Source organism: Xenopus tropicalis, chromosome 2 (assembly GCF_000004195.4).
Source record: "Xenopus tropicalis strain Nigerian chromosome 2, UCB_Xtro_10.0, whole genome shotgun sequence".
In the NCBI taxonomy this organism is placed as follows: Eukaryota; Metazoa; Chordata; class Amphibia; order Anura; family Pipidae; genus Xenopus; species Xenopus tropicalis.
Genome location: NC_030678.2, coordinates 166,386,579 through 166,406,188, shown reverse-complemented (window position 1 = coordinate 166,406,188; position 19,610 = coordinate 166,386,579). Strand labels below are relative to the sequence as shown.

General features: G+C 42.8%; 1 protein-coding gene across 6 annotated transcripts in view; it reads left to right on the top strand.

Annotated features, from left to right (window-relative positions):
* fat3 (FAT atypical cadherin 3) overlaps nucleotides 1-19,610 on the top strand; it is a 334,300-nt gene that overhangs the window by 252,804 nt on the left and 61,886 nt on the right. For all 6 annotated transcript variants that reach the window (XM_031897341.1, XM_031897340.1, XM_031897339.1 and 3 more), the window contains 3 exons: nucleotides 13,487-13,683; nucleotides 13,987-14,140; nucleotides 16,149-16,382. In XM_031897341.1, coding sequence (XP_031753201.1) covers nucleotides 13,487-13,683; nucleotides 13,987-14,140; nucleotides 16,149-16,382 — 585 coding nt within the window. The remainder of the gene's footprint in view (nucleotides 1-13,486; nucleotides 13,684-13,986; nucleotides 14,141-16,148; nucleotides 16,383-19,610) is intronic.

Genomic DNA, 19,610 nt, shown 5'->3' with positions numbered 1-19,610 from the left:
CCATATGTTGTGAGGAATACCCATCATAGGGAAGGAGTCAGGCTTAAAATTTGACCTGCGACACAACCAGACATACACTTGAGGTTCATTTCCTTGGACCAAACCCAGGTCACCCATGATTTAGTGAGGGGGCCCTAAAAATGTTTTTTGTTCGGATGGGGTGCTTAGGCCCTGAACAAGACCAATGAGCGCACCACGTTGTTGACTACACTAAAAACTTTGCATGGACACACCTAATTCATTACTCAGTTGGTTCCACCCACCAAAGGGTGCAGATAGTTCTTAAAAGAGCATACGCAAGATAGTTTGGGCCAACAGGATTAGAGGGAACATTTCTTTCAGACAGATCCAAGATAAAGGCTTCACACAACAACATTGCAATAAACAGTTGCACTCTAGTTATTCTGCTATTCGTGGAATTTCATGGCACCGATAATGAACTATTCAAGTCGGGCTCGAGCGGAATCTCTAAACAGATGAGTATATGTAAATAAATAGTGTTTGTGCTGTCAGCTGGTACCAGCGAGAGAGGAATTTGGCATATGCGCCTCGGGGAACATAACGCTGAAGGATGTGCAACGTAATCTGATTTGTAATGCCTTTATACTTGTGATGAAATTCATAGTATGTATTTTAATTGAAGCAGCCAGCTCCTGTCAGGCACCCTACCTGGTAAATACTCCATTTAAATGATGGTTAAAACACAACTGCAGCCTTTCTAGGTTTTTTTTCCCCTTCTAATATAATTGGAACCGGCATGTTGCCTGGAGTTAAACACTCAATCAGCTCCAACGGCGGAATCACTTGAGCTTATTTTAAAACATTCATAGTGTCAGCGTTATATCAAATCATTTCCATCAAATAAAATGACATTTCCCCTTGATAGGGATGCACCGGGATAGGTATTCGGTTCGGGATTTGACCAAGATTCAGACTTTTTTAGCAGTATCCAAGGCTCCTGGCCGAACCGAATCCAAATCCGTAAAACCATGTGACTTTTTGTTGCTTTGTTATTCAACCAAATCTTTTACAAAGGATTCGGGGTTCAGTAGAATCCAAAAATAGTGGATTCGGTGCATCCCTACTTGTTGATGGTAAAACCCTAACATTATGGGGCAAGTTTACTAGAACTCTAATATCTGCCATTGACTTCTACATGATCTCGACAAGCTTTAGCTGGAAAATTATTGGATTAGTTTCCATCAGGGCCGGAACTAGGGGTAGGCAGAAGAGGCAGCTGCCTAGGGTGCAATGATTGGGGGGCACCAGGCAGGAGCCTTTCCTGCCTACCCCTAGTCTGCTTTCTTTAGTCATTGCCCCAGCCGCTTGTCATTCAGCAATGATCCATTGCATCGTGAACCCCCCCTGCGCGACTGCGCATGCACGCCAAATCATACTGTGGGGGGGGGGGGGCAAGGTGGACGACCGAGTTGCCTAGGGCACCCGGTCGGCTTGGCCCGCCCCTGGGTTCCATAGAAAGCCTGTAAGGGAAAGGGGTTTCATTATTTCTGGAGGACTAGGGTTGCCACCTCTGCTGGCCTTTGTTGCTGGGCAGGGGGAGGGAAGTGACATTACGGGGGTGGGAAGAGATGTGGCTGTGACATCATGGGGTGGGGCTGTGACATCACTGGGCGGGGCTATAATCAATCTCAGTGAGTCCTGCCCGGTTTTCCTAATTTGAAACCCGGAAACCCCCTCTGAAAACTGAGCTGTCTGGGGCAAAACCGGACAGGTGGCACGCCTATATAGTACTGCAAAGTCAGACTGCCCTGTGGGGATGCCGGGGTGGAAAAGTTATGCCCTTTGACCTTTTTTTTGAGCACAAACTATTAACTCTTTTCTGCTTTTTGTTGGTTCTGATTGTGTTTTCATTACTTTATTCTGCTTGTGTTTCATTTATTGTTTTGAAAAACCATAGTATATTGGTTATATAAACAGTTACATTTGAGCAAGGAATCTGTCAATCTAGGGATATAGGGGCTTTAGAATAAAGGTTTCAGAGCTCTGGTTGGTGAGCCTTTTATATCAGCTTCTCTGCCTAATGGGCTCTTGGTGCCCCATTGTAACACTTTAGGGCTGCTAGTACTATACCCTAGGAAAAGGTTTCCAATTATATTCAGGTTCAGAGCTATACTGGCTCTTTAATAGGACTTTATATAGGGGCCAATTTGTAAAGTTGCATAAAAAATCATATATCACAGCCTGCACACTAGCGATACTGGGGGTCTTTGCACTTTCCACCCCCAAATAAATATAAAAATAAAAAAATAATTCTTAATAAGTCTCAGTGGGGTGTGTTCAATATTTAGACCAATATAATTATAGTTCAAGTCAATATCTGGTATTTTTCTAATGACTAACTGAAGATTATTACAAATTCATTGTTTTTTTGCGGAATTTAATCTTCTATGTGTTTTTTGCAATGAATAATTTTTTATTTCTGCCCTGCCCTTAAGATCAAGGTCAAGAATTCTGCCGTCTTTTAGTTCTAATTAAGAGCTGGTGTGAGAGGAGAGGGGTACGGGAAGGGCACTGATCAGCTGATTGGCAGCTGCATTGTCGTAAGCCTTCTAGCGAGGGCTGATGGGTAGCTCGTTACATACAGGAGCTCTGTAATAATAATGTTTCACCCCGTGACATTAGGCATGGACAGGAAGCCTTCCCTTCCGTATATGTTAATAAGGCAGAATGTGACAGTATTGTGCAGTGCTGAACGAATGATGAAAGTGTTTGCAGTATTTATACCTTCTGTAATGGCCTCATCCAGTATCATTAAGTCTTTCCCACCTGCCAGGCTGGGGATCTGGGGAGTTGTAGTTTAATAACAGCTTGGGGGCAGCTTGGGGCATTTTTCCTCCATGTTGTGAAACTCTCCTTACTTGACTATATGTTGGTCTAGCCATAAAAATTTAATAACAGTCTGGCTATGGGTTGCCGTAGAAATGTGAATATCCTAATGCTCTTGTTGGCTAGACGTTGGTCAAGCTACAGTATATAAGTATTATAATAAACTGGCTACAGGTTGCTGTTGGAACGAGAAAATTCTAATGCCCTCCTTGGCTACATGTTGGGCTAGCCATGTAGAAATTCAAATGCACTGGTTGGCTACATGTTGGGCTAGCCATGTAGAAATTCAAATGCACTGGTTGGCTACATGTTGGGCTAGCCATGTAGAAATTCTAATGCCCTCCTTGGCTACATGTTGGGCTAGCCATGTAGAAATTCTAATGCCCTCCTTGGCTACATGTTGGGCTAGCCATGTAGAAATTCAAATGCACTGGTTGGCTACATGTTGGGCTAGCCATGTAGAAATTCTAATGCCCTCCTTGGCTACATGTTGGGCTAGCCATGTAGAAATTCAAATGCACTGGTTGGCTACATGTTGGGCTAGCCATGTAGAAATTCAAATGCACTGGTTGGCTACATGTTGGGCTTGCCATGTAGAAATTCTAATGCCCTCCTTGGCTACATGTTGGGCTAGCCATGTCAAAATTCTAATGCCCTCCTTGGCTACATGTGGGGCTAGCCATGTAGAAATTCAAATGCACTGGTTGGCTACATGTTGGGCTAGCCATGTAGAAATTCAAATGCACTGGTTGGCTACATGTTGGGCTAGGCATGTAGAAATTCAAATGCCCTCCTTGGCTACATGTTGGGCTAGCCATGTAGAAATTCTAATGCCCTCCTTGGCTACATGTTGGGCTAGCCATGTAGAAATTCTAATGCCCTTCTTGGCTACATGTTGGGCTAACCATGTAGAAATTCAAATGCACTGGTTGGCTACATGTTGGCCCAATCCTGTGAATGATCTGATAAGGGACAGGTTGGCCTAGCTTTATGAATGGTCTAATATTTTTAATAGCTAGAAGTCGATTTATCCCTTTGAATGGTGATTCTCTAAAAGGCTACAGTTTGGTCTAGCACTCTTATGGTGGCCATACACGGGCCAATTGTACCTGCCGATATCGTTCGCTTGGACCAATTTGGCAGCTTGTTGGCCCATGTAGGGGCAGAAACGACGGCCATACCCAACTGACATCTGGCCTGAAATTGGCCAGATATTGATCGGGCAGGTTAAAAGATTTAATCGGATTGGGGACCGCATCGGCTTGTTGATGCGTTCCCCGAACCGACTGTGCCATTGCCGCCATTAGAATTCGATCATTTGGCCCCTGGGCACCTTTTCTGTTCTTATGGATGGGGGTTAATATAGCCCTGTGAATGTCTAGTGCTTTGATTGGCTCCAAGTTGGTTTAGTGTTATCAATATTCTAATGCACTGATTGAGTACAGGTTAAGCCAACCCACGTGAATAATCAAATGCTCTTGAAAATGTTCTGGTGCTCAGATTGGCTACAGATTAATCTACATTTGTTAATTTTCAATGTACAAAGAAGCTGCAGGATATTCTAGCCCTGTGAAGGTTCAGATCTCAGGGTGGTATAGACTGACGTCATGGGTTCTATCCCCATTCACAGTACAATTGTTTATATAGAGATACATGGAGCGAAGGAAGCAATTTATCCCTCGTGCCCGTTCCCATTATTCTCGCCAAGCCCGTGAATCGATTGCAATCCTAAATATAAGTGGTTAGACTAAAGCTATGTGCAAAATGAAAGATATGTCAGTTGTTAGCAATAAAACCTTACCAGAAGCCAGTTGTTCAGGAGCAAATGACCCAACGGATAAAAGTTCAGCAGCTGCAGAACGGAATCTTCTGAAAATGAAACAAGCAGCTTCCTAACGCCCATTGCATATCATGAGAATATCCTGAGTGGGGCATTTAGTGATTTATCTCAGCATCCTCTTGGATCACACACGGAGTTAAAATAACGCGTGTGTGTGTAATGTTTTCATTATTTCGTTAGTAAGGACTGAGTCTCAAGACAGAAATATCTTACTTAAACATTTCCATTCCCAGGCCCCACTAACATCAAAAGTAAGGAAAATAGGTGTAAATGTATTTTCTGATGATAAATATTGTACATTCAAGTGCAGTCTGCACAAACAGGAAAAGATGAAGAAGCTGAACTACCACTGTTTAGTGATGGGTGAGCTGAAGCCTAGGCATCTACATAGGGTTCTATTTGGGTGAAGGACACAATGGGTCAGTGCACTGCTCTGGCTCCGCTGGTTTCCCTGTACATAACCACCAATGATGGTGAGATTAAGCAGAGGCCAGCTCCCTCAGACATCATCTTTGGCATTACTATAGAGGGTTTTTTTTTTTTTTTTTATTAAAGAAAAGATTAATGTAACTCAGACCAACATGCTGGCCAATAATTTCAACTTAAATGTTACAACCAAAATCTCCCCTCCCCAGTCAACTGGCCAAATGTCCTGATGAAGAACCTGACCATTGGACAAAAGCAGTCTCAGTCCTAGGAAGAGTCTATGCCTTTGCCATGGATATCCATAAGGGGACGTTGGAAAAGCAGAACTATTTACATCCATAGGAATTTGTTGCTCCCGGTGGTCTGAAGGAGCAAAATCCAAGGGTAGAAGGGGAGGTGCAGTTTGGGAAATACCTGACCAACACATCACTACTCATGCTCTTGTAGAGATGTGGGACATTACTTTGCTAAGGGTGTTTGTCCTGAAATGGTATTTTCCTGAGGTGAAAGCTTAGGACAGTTATGCCACACCCTGTGGGAGTGGCTAGAGGAGCCCTGCAAATATAGAGGTAGGATTAGGTGACTATCTTCATGTATAAAAAACAGGAGAAGATGAATTATTCACGTTCTCCTGTATAAGCTTCAAATCTTTAGTGCCGTGCACCTTTATGATCTTCTCAGCAGTAAATCTCTTGTAATAAATCAAATCAACTGGACTTGCTGTGTTTTTCTTGAAGACGTTTCCTTTTCAGTTCAGAATGTCCATCCATCTGCCAGGACAGGGAATCCAACTGAGAATCCAATCCATTCTGAATTGGATTGGATGACTGGCGAAATGTCTTCAAGAAAAACACAGCAAGTCCAGTTGACTTATTCCTACAGATATTCCATGACCTGCATGAATGAGAATCTTCACAAATATATTCTCGGCAGTAACCATTTATTTGTTTCCTATCATTTCTGGGGATACTGGAGGGTCAAAGGTTGGAGATGAACAAATTTAATTTTTTTTCTCTGGGATCTAGGTTTTCAAGTCCCCCAGACCATGCACAATGATGTATTGGTCGGTACTGAGCCCTTTATACCTAGGGTTGCCACCTCTGCCGGCTATGAAAGGCAGGCAGGCAGGCGTGATGTCATGGGGGGCGGGAAGAGGCGGGGCTTTGACATTGTGAGGTGGGGTGGAGGGGATTGTGATGTCATTGGGGGAAGGGCTATGACACGGCGATCAGGGAATCATTACTGAGTCCAGATTTCCTAATTAGGGAAACCGGGCAGGAGGTTTTGACTCGGGCAGCCCTTCGGAAAACCGGACAGTTGGCTACCCTATCTATACCACATATTCCAATATTTTCCATTTAGCTGGATTAGTCCTGACTCATGGACCCAAAAGAGGGTGCAGTTTGACCAGACATGGTGAACTATTCATTTTCAAATATTGGGTGTTATGCTGGGCCCCCAGCAATCACTTATTTCTAGTGGGTTGTAATAAATGAATTAAAAAAGTGCATTGCAAACCTATTAGGTCACTAACAACTCATTGGCCAACTGGAATAAACATTGTACTTTAGTTTGTTTGCTCCAACCATCCAGAGGCAGTGCACAAGTACATTTAAAGGAGAAGGAAAGGCTAATAAAGAGTTAATCTCAAGCTGCAGGCTTACCGTCAGTTCTCTCAATAGTGCCCTTTAGTCTCCCCATATTTCTCCCGTTTAGATGATCAGAAGCCAAACCGGAAGAAAAAATGCTCAGCTGTGTAAAGAAAGTTCCCATAATGCCTCCCTCCTGCACAGACACGGAGACCAAGTGAACATGCTCAGTTAGTAAGACTATGAGTCAGTTTCCTGCTGATTGGCTCAGATCCACATTCCTAAGGGGGGGTGAGTTCTTAGCATTCTTGAGGGAGGGGGGAGCAGGAGAGAGGAGAGAGCAGAGAGCTGCGTGTCTCTGGCACAGGAATTACAGACACAAGAAATCTTTTGATGTATTTACATAGACCTTTCTGATGAAGCTTACTTCGTTTTTACCTTTCCTTCTCCTTTAATCGTGTTCAGTTCTTGGATGTTTCTTTTCCTATTTTCTGCTTTAAAAATTAAAAAAAGAGGGAATAAATACAATTGCTTTGGGGAGTAGGCAAACGTTCCATCATAGGCTGGGTAATAATACTTACGGCACCAAACCGGCGCATTCAATCATTTTTACATTACAAGATTCGACTTAAAACCCCCATAATACTTGCATGAACGCGATGCACTTGGTTTGTTTTAATGGTGATTACAAAGGAAAATGATAAGATGCTATTTGCACACCTGGGCGAATGATCCCAGCTCTGCGCCTATAAACGCTATTTAGCTTATGATTTATTTGGGGGGGGGGGGGTAAAAATCCATGTGCTATTTAATCAAAACTGCCGCTGATTCCTGAGTTTCTTCGAGTACATTTTCCAACTAAGCAGCTTTCACCACCAACGGCTTTTAATTGGATTTTATTCCAGCCCCCCCTGTAAGTGCCGGTACTTTTGCTGCTGACTTGAACAGACTACTTGAAATTAATGAAGTATTGTTAATCACGCTCTTTCAGTGGAGAACGGATTTTATGTTCTCCGGAGACGTAGCAAGTGGTTTGAAAAATGGCATCCGAGGTGAAGGGAAATGCACATTGCACTTTGCTTAGGTCGCAGGCTTGCGTCTGTCAGGGGAATCTCAAGGCCGCCGGGATATCAAGGGCGGATGGTAACAGCCATAAAACCAGACACAAATAGACATTCCAGAAAAGCTCATTCAAAATAACCCCTCCCTGTCTAAGGGGCCCATTTACTTACTCACGAACCGGCCGAATGCGTCCGATTGCGTTTTTTTTTCGTAATGATCGGTATTTGGCGTTTTTTTCGGAAAATTATCGCGACTTTTTCGTTGCCATCCGAATGTTGCGTAAAATCTGGCGATTTTTTCGTAGCGTTAAAACTTGCGCGAAAAGTCGCGCCTTTTTCGTAGCCATTCCGAAAGTTGCGCAAAATGTTGCGATTTTTTCGTAGCGTTCGGATTCATTCAAGCTTCAGTATGGTGACTTTTCTTGGGCCAGGTTGGAGCTGCAGGGTGCCATTGAGTCCTATGGGAGGCTTTCCTTGGGCCAGGTTGGAGCTGCAGAGTGCCATTGAGCCCTATGGGAGACTTTCCTTGGGCCGGGTTGGAGCTGCAGAGTGCCATTGAGCCCTATGGGAGACTTTCCTTGGGCCGGGTTGGAGCTGCAGAGTGCCATTGAGCCCTATGGGAGACTTTCCTTGGGCCAGGTTGGAGCTGCAGAGTGCCATTGAGCCCTATGGGAGACTTTCCTTGGGTCGGGTTGGAGCTGCAGAGTGCCATTGAGCCCTATGGGAGACTTTCCTTGGGCCGGGTTGGAGCTGCAGAGTGCCATTGAGCCCTATGGGAGGCTTTCCTTGGGCCAGGTTGGAGCTGCAGAGTGCCATTGAGCCCTATGGGAGACTTTCCTTGGGCCGGGTTGGAGCTGCAGAGTGCCATTGAGCCCTATGGGAGACTTTCCTTGGGCCGGGTTGGAGCTGCAGAGTGCCATTGAGTCCTATGGGAGGCTTCCAAAATCATGCTAAGTCTAAAAGTTTCGGGCGCCGCTTACGAGCGCTCAATACGAAAAAGTCGCGACAAGATACGAGCGAATCGTAATGGCTACGAAAAACTTGCGTTTTTTCGCGAAAATCGTATTGGTAACGAAAAAGTTGCGACAATTTCTGAAAAGTCGTAAAGGCGAAAAAATCACAAAAAATACGAAAAAGATGCAAAATGTTCGTTTTCCAATCTGAATTTTTCCAATTCGGATTCGAATTTGTGTCTCAGTAAATCAGCCCCTAAGTGTCAGTCAGAGATTCAGTTGGAGAATTTGAGAATTTCAGAGAATTATAATGGACAGACTTGCTATAGCTCTCAGTAGTTTAAACTTAATGGATGTATATTGGAAGGTTGCTTGAAGGAGAAGAAAGGCATTTTGGCATTTCACTGCCACAATAGTGCCACCTAGAACACTATATTCTGCAGAAAGCATTACCATACCTGAGTAAACAGCCCTAGAAGCTCCCTCTGTTTGTTTAAGATAGCAGCTGCCATTTTAGCTTGGTCTCAGTAGCTTCCGTGCTGCAGCTCTAGGGGCTGGTAGCTCAGATCGCACATTCTGATGGGAGGGGGAGTGAATTCTTATGAATTCTTATGGGAGGGGGGAGCAGGAGAAGGGAGAGAGGAAAGAGCTGTGCAGACTTCGGCCCCAGGAATGAAGGATGTTTCTGAGAGAGGAAGTCTGATACCTAAGAACATGTTTACGCAAAAGAAGACAAGACATCCTGTGTTTCTTTTGATAGAGGACTCTGTAAATGCTTATGGTTGTATTTACATAGACCTTTCTGATAAAGCTTACTTAGTTTTTACATTTCCTTCTCCTTTAAAACTAGTACATTTTGTAAGAAAACCCATAAAGGTATTGTCTAGAGACCCTTATTATGCTGATAATACATTTTTCTTACTGTAGTCTTAGTGGAGGTCCTCTTGCCATCTACACTACCCTATGGAATGGAAGATATATACAGTATTTAATAGACAGAAGTTTACATTGACTGTATATTTATTTATACATGTGGTAGTTATCCCCCATTAGGTGCCTTTTTTTAGGAAGATTAACCATCAGTCCTGTCATTGTAGGTCCATTACATAGAAGATGACATAGAAACACTTGGAGGACTTCCACAGTAATGCTGGGAATATGGGAAAAAAACACTGCACTATAAGTTAAAAAAATGCACCTAAATACAATACAGGGTGAATTGTGGGATATAAATTGACATTTTTTTAACCTATAGTGCAGTGTTTTTTCCCATAATCCCAGCATTACTGTGGATGCCCTCCAAGTGTTTTCCACCGCAGTTGTGCCAGGTTCGTCCAAATTGTTGTAACTGTATTTGCATTGTGATGCTAACAAGGTGCACGAGGTTCATGATGGCATTTGCATTTGATTCACTGGGAGCAAGCCTGGTTTGCCTATTTACACAACCTCCTTTTCAAACCATGGAGCTAATGCAGGGGTGGGCAAACTACAGTCTGGGGGAAGGATGCCTGGGGGGGAGCTGGAGGATGCTGGGAAGTGAAGCTGGAGGATGCTGGGGTGTAGAGCTGGAGGATGTTGGGGAGGATGCTGGGGTGGGGAGCTGGAGAATGCTGGGGAGTGAAGCTGGAGGATGTTGGGGAGGATGCTGGGGGGAGCTGCAGGATGCTGGGGAGTGGAGCTGGAGGATGCTGGGGGGGAGCTGAGGGGCCTGTGATTTCTGATGGCAGCCCTGGGCGTAACGCTGGCCCGGCCCTGCTCGGCTGTAAGTCAATGTGGCCCCTGAGCCAAAAACTTTGCCCACCCCTGCTTATGGCTGGTCTGGTGGTGGCTATTGGGTTTCCCATCATCAATAGGTACCATTCATCCGAAGAGACAGAATTAATGCGGAACCATGTGGAAGTGCAGGAGTGTGTTTGGATGCAAGTACCTTAATAAATATGTCAATATATGCTCACCATTGTGTCCATTTTAGAGCACACACACCTACAGATTAGTGATGTGCGGGCTGAGCCGACACCCACAGGACCTGCGGGTTCAGGCCGATTTCTGCACACCATCGGGTTGGGGGCGGGTTTGGGTTGAGCTTTTTTTTCCACTCTACCCGTCTATGACCTCACTGTGCTGACTTCCACCTCCGGTGAACGCCTTTTATAGACTCACCTTGGCCACGGCCCTTCCATGACATCATAGCAGGGCAGGCATGGGTCTGTAAATTCAGAATTACGCCGGGTTAGGTTTGGGTACGGGTGATGGAGCAGTAGGTTAGGGTTGGGTGCGGGTCGACAAAAAGTCACTAAAAAATACATATCACTATTTAAGATGTGTTTGTAAACGAGCCCTTTATTCTGTTGGAATGCAACCAATGCAACAATGAGGTGGTGGTTACAATCTGCAAGGAGTTTGTAATGTGTTTGTGTGGGTTCCCTCTGGGAACAGGGACAGCTTAATTGGCTCCTAATGAGACTGAGCCTTGTGTGTGAATGTGATAAGGGCCATGGTCTGTAAGCTTCACTGAGAAAGGGACTGGGGTGAATAATGAGTGTAGCATGTTGGCTCTATATAAATAGATCATAACAAAAATATATCAATATTTGAAGGTTTTTGGAAAGAACATCTGGCCCACGTGCCCTGTAGCTTGTTCTGTGTCTTTCAGTTTTATGGCAGAAGAAGAAAAAGTTCCATCCAGCCCACACTTGTTTAGGAGCAGGATTAGCAGCACTGTCATATTTCTAAGACTAATCATCCATCCAAATCTTCTTCTCCACGTCCCACTGCCTTCAAAGATTGTCATACGAGAGGCCTCCTCCATTATACTTATGGCCGGCTCTCTTCTATACATGACGTTCCCTTGGCCAGTGAACTTAAAAATCATGTCCCTTCTCCAAGGAGGATTTGTCTCTGTGTAGTTTAATGATGTGGAAAAGTGTTATTGCCACTCTCAATGTCAGTGTTCCGGCTTAATAAAAGGTTGTTCTGCTTCATCTCTTCCACTTCTGAGCAGCCCTTCAGTCAGATAAATTCCATCTAATTACTGTGCTTTCCTTTCAGCTGCTCCTTAAATGACCCCTCGTTGGGGCTATTTAATACCTCAGTGTCATCTCAACTTTTTCAACATTTTTTCCCTGCCAAACTAGTAATTAAGCAAACGGCACGGCTGTATGATAAAACTTTCATTAAATAATTCCTAATCAACAGCTAATGAAATATTCTATGTAGCGAGTACTGTGGCAAAGTGCACCCTCTCCCGAGACTCGACTTTTAGCAGTGATTATATAAAGCCGGTCTGTTTGATTGTTCTCTGCTTGAGTCCAGTTTTTATCTACGGATAAATGGGAGGAGTTCCAGAAAGTCTTGAAGGAGGTGTGTGCCTCAAATTGAACTTCTTCTTCTGTATGTTTTAGGACTTTAGTATAAAGCTGTTTCCAGAAAAGCTGATGGCACAACAGGAGCTTTTTTGGGACCATTAGAAGTCCTGCATAAGGACCTTTTAAAGGAGAAGTAAAGGTAAAATCACAGGGGGCTACCAAAATGCTAGACACCCCCTAGTGATTGTAGTCACTTACCTTATACCCAGGGCTGGTGTCGCACAAGCGATCCTGTTCCTCCTCTCGTCTATCTTCAGAATCCAAGGGCCGGCCAATGAGCAGTAGAGTGCCAGAATTTTTGTTAAAGTTTGGCTTTTCACTTGCTACACAAGCATCGTGAAGACAGAGAAGGAAGAAGATCACTCTCTCGCATCTATCCCGGGCTGGTGTAGTTTTCTCCTAACAGGAGCACCATTTTGGGGTATAAGGTGATTACAATTACTGGGGGGGGTCTAACATGTTGGTACCCCCAAGTGATTGTACCTTTCCTTCTCCTTTAAAAGCCACTGCTACCAACTCAAGTATTTACTCTCTCCCCCAGACGCTTGGGCATAAGGCATTGATTAACATTTAGATTTTCGTGGTTTTATAGTCTTTTTTAACTACTACTAAACTCATGTCCACGGATGTCAGTCATTTATACAATGTTCTGAACTGAAAAAGCACAAATGATAAAAGGATGCGGGAAAAAAGGTGAAAACTGTGACTTTTCTGAATTGTTGCACAAAAAAATGCGACTCTCATTGTCGCAGAAATGTTAGTGTCAACCCCACCCCCCAAAACCTCTAAAACCATGAAGCAAAGAAAGATTTTCCAGTTGTAGAATGGACATCTGCCATTGATTTCGAGAGGTTTTAGATGGTGTATTCCTTCTTTCGGATTTTGGTGTGGCTTTGCCGCATAATAATCAAGAAAAAAATGAATTTTTCCAGTAAAAAAAATCATATTTTGGTGCCAAGAAACCCTAAAGAACGATTCATGGAAGCTCACACTTTGTATTAGCATCAGGATCATGGGTGACATCAACAGAAGTTGACCAGGTCCACTGGATATTGTTTAACAATAAAAATAGTATACAAGCAATTATGGAAACCTCAATACAGGCCAAAGTTGGAAAAGTAAATCTTCAGATCTTAAAAACAGTATATTCAGCATCTACAATGAATGGAAGAATCATGATAGTTCATTTACCAAAGGAATTACTAGCACAACATGTACTCTACAGGTGTTTAGTTCCCTCGTGCCCAAGTGTACTGTACTCTACTCCTTGTGTCTGTGTGTCACCAACCTTGGATAACACTGAAACAATGAAGGGTCTAATTAGTCATTGGACTAAGTTGCCTTATAGGCTAGGTGCTACCGTTAGACCATAGTTCATTTTGTTTTGTTTTTGACATTATTCCAGGAGGGAATCCCAAAGGGAAATTTGCCTTGGGGTTAATACAGAACGAATGGAAGGTGTATGTCAAGAGGCCTTTGGATCGGGAGGAACAAGACCTGTATCTTCTCAATATTACGGCAACTGATGGTCTTTACGTATCTCAGATGGCGGTGGAGGTGATGGTCATTGATGTGAATGATAACAGCCCAGTTTGTGAACAGGTTTGTAACCAGAATATGTTTGTTTATTCTTACGTTGCTTGAGTTTCTTAATTGGCCTTGGCAGTCGCTGGAGGGCTCAAATGCTGATTCCTATTTATATATAAATAGTGCCACCTCCATTGTAGGGATTCACTGCACAATATACCCTTCCCATAAAGTTATGAACAGATGGAGCAGTCTTGGTCTAGCTCAACATTATCACACATTTTTTCCTTTGAAATGAATGCTGATGCATTGTATGATGGAAATACAATGGTTTCTCCATATGTTTGTTGCAGAAAGTGACTTTTGTTCCATTTACAGGTAGCAAATTTTGCATCATTTCCAGAAGACATCCCTCCTAATAAGATGATTATGAAGATTAGTGCCAGAGATGCAGACATTGGGGCCAATGCAGAAATCCATTACTCTCTTCATGGACCGGGCTCTGATCACTTTTACTTAGACTCTGAGACCGGTGAGTAATTTACGATTGTAGATTTTGTGGATGAAGAAAATGCATTTCCTCCAAGCTAGTCTGAGAATATCAAAAATAGAGGCCTGGCTAGCACTGAACTAAGCTCTCTCATTACCCGAGGGTGTATTCCATTTGGCCCTGGTGCCCTGTTCACATTAACTTTGAGTAAATGGTAGTTAGTTTTAGCCTCTGCTGCAATGTGCTCCTCATTTTCTATCTTTGCCTTCCGGATAGCTGTTTTACAACACTTACAATAGTGTTTATGTTCATTAACAGCAGCTTCTGTACCCACTGACTTCTTTACTTCTGAATTTAGCCACAAAGTTGGTTCTTAATGCTTCCACTGCTCCGGAGCAACCACAGGCAATGGCCAGTCTAGTGGGGGGTGGAGAAGGAACAGTGGAGGCTAATGAGGGAGGAAGCTGAAGCGTAGGGAGGCTGGACAGGTTGTACAAACCAACAAATTTGCTATTTTGGGTGAAGATGGAGGGGGGGGCAGCTCTGAAGTGGCATGTATGAAGCAGGCTGACTCTCAGAGAACCCATAGGAAAGGAAAATGGGGGAGAAGACTTGCCAATATAAAGTTGCGAATTAGGGAGCTGAAGGCTTATGGGTTGAGCTTTTCACAGATAGTAAAGAGTCCAGCAAATTAATGGTAGGGGTATGCTATAGTCCCCCCCCCCCCCCAATGTAAGGGAAGAGTAGGGGTGTGCTATAGACCTCCAATGTAAGGGAAGAGTAGGGGTATGCTATAGACCCCCAATGTAAGGGAAGAGTAGGGGTATGCTATAGACCCCCAATGTAAGGGAAGAGTAGGGGTGTGCTATAGACCCCCGATGTAAGGGAAGTGTATTGGTATGCTATAGACCCCCGATGTAAGGGAAGAGTAGGGGTATGCTATAGACCCCCAATGTAAGGGAAGAGTAGGGGTATGCTATAGACCCCCAATGTAAGGGAAGAGTAGGGGTATGCTATAGACCCCCAATGTAAGGGAAGAGTAGGGGTATGTTATAGACCCCAATGTAAGGGAAGAGTAGGGGTATGCTATAGACCCCCAATGTAAGGGAAGAGTAGGGGTATGCTATAGACCCCCAATGTAAGGGAAGAGTAGGGGTATGTTATAAGTAAAGAGGAAGAGGCTCAGCTCATGTTGCAAACAAAAAAGGCTGTTAGTTTGGGGCAAATAATATAAATGGAGGATTCTAATTACCCTGGTATTGACTGGATCAATAGTTTTGCCTGGACAGTAAGTGGGAATTTGTTGCACAACTTTATGTCACAGGTTGTTAAGGGACCAACCAGGAACCATGCTATATTGGATCTAGTGTTCTCCAATGACCCAGAACGTATAGCAAATGTGCAAGTGGTTGAACCCCTGGGTAATAGTGACCATAATGTTATTTCATTTGATGTTTGGTGCAGGAAACACATTTACACGGGGGCAACAAAGACCCTGAATTTAAGCAAATTTTAGCTCCTTAAGGGCAGCGCTTCAGGGCATAGATTGGGGCATTATGTTTTCTGCTAAAAACACAGAGCAGAAATGGTTGTCATTTACACTGTACCTGCTACTGATCAAGGAAAATACACAGAGCAGGAATATTCTATGCACACAATAAGCCGCGTCCTCATATCTGTTTATGTAACCAATAAAAATGAACTATAAGCCCCTTTATAAATATGGTATATGTTCTTTAGTCTGATCTGACAGTTCGCACCTTAGGTTCCAATACTTTTCCTTTGTTGCAATGCTCTTCCTTCATTCCAAAGAATCCAAGAATCCTACAGACAGCGGGTTGTACCATTCAAAGGGCAGTTTCACAATGCAGTCTGTTCCTCAAAGCATTTCAGGCTTTTTTCTTGTGCTGGAAATGTTTGGCGCCTGGGGATGTGTGAGAGTGCGTAGCCGGCCCGTATTGTGCAAACTCGCACTCAGGAGGAAGCCTAGTGTGTGTTACAACAATATCTGTCATTGATAATAATGCCATTGCTTTCCCATCAATTGCAGGTGAGTTGAAAACCTTGTTGCCGTTGGACAGAGAAACAGTCCCGGTGTACAACCTGTATGCCCGAGCCACCGACGGGGGAGGAAGATATTGCCAGTCTGAAATCCGTTTAATCCTCGAAGATGTCAACGATAACCCCCCTATGTTTTCATCAGAACATTATAGCGCGAGTGTCTATGAGAACACGGTCACTAAAACGCTGCTAACGAGGGTACAGGCCAACGATCCAGACGTCGGTACGTAAACTATTCCTTTAGATATTCCTTTCCATATGAAGGTTTTTACAAAAGGAATGCAGATGGATGATAATGGTTAAAATTAAGGGTAAACTAAACCACCCTGCTTTATCTAAATAAACCATTTTCAAAAAGCCATACTTTTTTAGTAGTATGTGCCATTGGGTAATCCTAAATAGGAAACTGCCATTTTACTAATTAAGAGCCGCCTCCTTGGATCATAGGAGTCACAGTGCACACAAACAAGCCAAGGCACACATACATGCTAGGCCCCATCAGCCAATGAATGGGCAGAGTTCTGTCTTTTACTCCCACACTACTTCCTGTTACAGTTAGAGCTGCATCACTTCCTGTCAGCTGATCTCTGAGGGGGCACACAGCCCATCACTAAATGGCGGCTCAAGGGAAAGGATATAAAAGGGCAATATTTACTGATATATATATTCCAGTTTGGCGTAGTCAATAAACTGGAGCATAGTGCATTGTTTATGACAATTTCACACTCATAGCAACCAGTCCACACCCATAGCAACCAATCAGGAGGTAGCATTTACTGGTCACCTGTTTAAAAGCAAACATCTTATCGGTTGCTATGGGTGACAAACTTAGTGCCTTTTTTTACATATGGGGGGGAAATCGGGAAGCTTGAAAACCATATAAAGCTTATGTCATACCAAGCATATTATGGCTTCTATAGGAAAGAATGTAATATAATGTAACTACTAATTGTAAGACATTGATTTTCTACTGGTGTATCAGAAACCAATAATGGGTGCCATTTCTGTTTACCAAGGGACAGTCCGATGACCCTGAATACAGTGAAGTTTCTTCTACATTAGAAAATAAAATATTGGCGTAAATAGGGCCACCAAAAACACTGCCTAAAAAATATTCATTTTTGTGTAGAATATTATAACTCAAGTATCTAACTTTAATTTTTATCCCAGAAATAGTATACATCCCAAAATATGCATTAAACTGGAATTTTGCTCATAAGTCCCTACTGTCATTCAGACTGATATAATGCAACTCTTGCTGTGGAACTGTTTGCCTCTCTATAAATCTGCCAGCAAAGCCGGTTTGAAGCTCTGCTTTGAATGTGAAGAGGATTTGTTCTATTGAAGCAGTATGTGTCAAGGGTTTATTCATTGGATTTTGTGCATCTGGAGCCGCTTTGCACGGTAGATGTATCGGCCTAAATCTTGTGTAAAGTCATGGGGATGTCCTTTAACCAAATCTCACTCAATATTCAGAACATAAAGTTTACCTAGATTAAATAAACCCAATAGGGCTGTTCTGCCCCCAATAAGGGGTAATTATATCTTAGTTGGGATCAAGTACAGGTACTGTTTTATTATTACCGAGAAAAGGGAATCATTTAACCATGAAATAAACCCAATAGGACTGTTCTGCCCCAATAAGGGGTAATTATATCTTAGTTGGGATCAAGTACAGGTACTGTTTTATTATTACAGAGAAAAGGGAATCATTTAACCATTAAATAAACCCAATAGGATTGTTCTGCCCCCAATAAGGGGTAATTATATCTTAGTTGGGATCAAGTACAGGTACTGTTTTATTATTACAGAGAAAAGGGAATCAATTAACCATTAAATAAACCCAATAGGATTGTTCTGCCCCCAATAAGGGGTAATTATATCTTAGTTGGGATCAAGTACAGGTACTGTTTTATTATTACAGAGAAAAGGGAATCAATTAACCATTAAATAAACCCAATAGGATTGTTCTGCCCCAATAAGGGGTAATTATATCTTAGTTGGGATCAAGTACAGGTACTGTTTTATTATTACAGAGAAAAGGGAATCAATTAACCATTAAATAAACCCAATAGGATTGTTCTGCCCCCAATAAGGGGTAATTATATCTTAGTTGGGATCAAGTACAGGTACTGTTTTATTATTACAGAGAAAAGGGAATCATTTAACCATGAAATAAACCCAATAGGGCTGTTCTGCCCCAATAAGGGGTAATTATATCTTAGTTGGGATCAAGTACAGGTACTGTTTTATTATTACAGAGAAAAGGGAATCAATTAACCATTAAATAAACCCAATAGGGCTGTTCTGCCCCCAATAAGGGGTAATTATATCTTAGTTGGGATCAAGTACAGGTACTGTTTTATTATTACAGAGAAAAGGGAATCATTTAACCATGAAATAAACCCAATAGGGCTGTTCTGCCCCCAATAAGGGGTAATTATATCTTAGTTGGGATCAAGTACAGGTACTGTTTTATTATTACAGAGAAAAGGGAATCATTTAACCATTAAATAAACCCAATAGGGCTGTTCTGCCCCCAATAAGGGGTAATTACATCTTAGTTGGGATCAAGTACAGGTACTGTTTTATTATTACAGAGAAAAGGGAATCATTTAACCATTAAATAAACCCAATAGGGCTGTTCTGCCCCCAATAAGGGGTAATTATATCTTAGTTAGGATCAAGTACAGGTACTGTTTTATTATTACCGAGAAAAAGGAATCATTTTTAAAAAATAGAATTATTTTCTGATAATGGAGTCTATGGGAGATGGCCTTTCCGTAAGTCAGAACTTTCTGGATTATGGGTTTCCGGATAACGGATCCCATACCTGTATATATGTATATATATATAAGTGAAGAGGGGTGACGGCACTCACAGGAATTTTCAAGCTTGGAGACATCAGATGAGGTGTAAAAATTGAGGTTTTTATTTAGTCCGACGTTTCAGTTCCTCTTGGAACTTTCATCAGGGACAACAACAGTGAAATGCAATGTGAACGCTATTTAAACCCAAAACGGCGCCAAAATCGTTGCTAGGCAACCCCCATAAACAGTGAATGAGTGTCAGTATAACATAAAAAAACAAAAATTGTCAGTAAAATAAAATATATAATACAAGAACTGGAGCCAACAGGCAAATCATAATAAGCACTTAGTCACACAAGATCAGTTCATATGACCCACGAGCGCAATCTCGTAGCGCTACAAAACGGATCATATTCAGAGGAGAACGCCATAAAGATCCCCAGGTATACCCCGTGAGTTACGCACAAAAATTGGAATCGCGTCAGGGGCTTATCGATAATTGTAAACGCATCAAGGGCTTACCGGTTAATAGCCTTGCACTGGCAAAGTCCTATGGAGACCCGTACGGGCACGATCCTGTTAAGCACACATACTTGCGGTTGCTAGGCAACCCGCCAGCGGTGAGCCGGTTATATAGACCG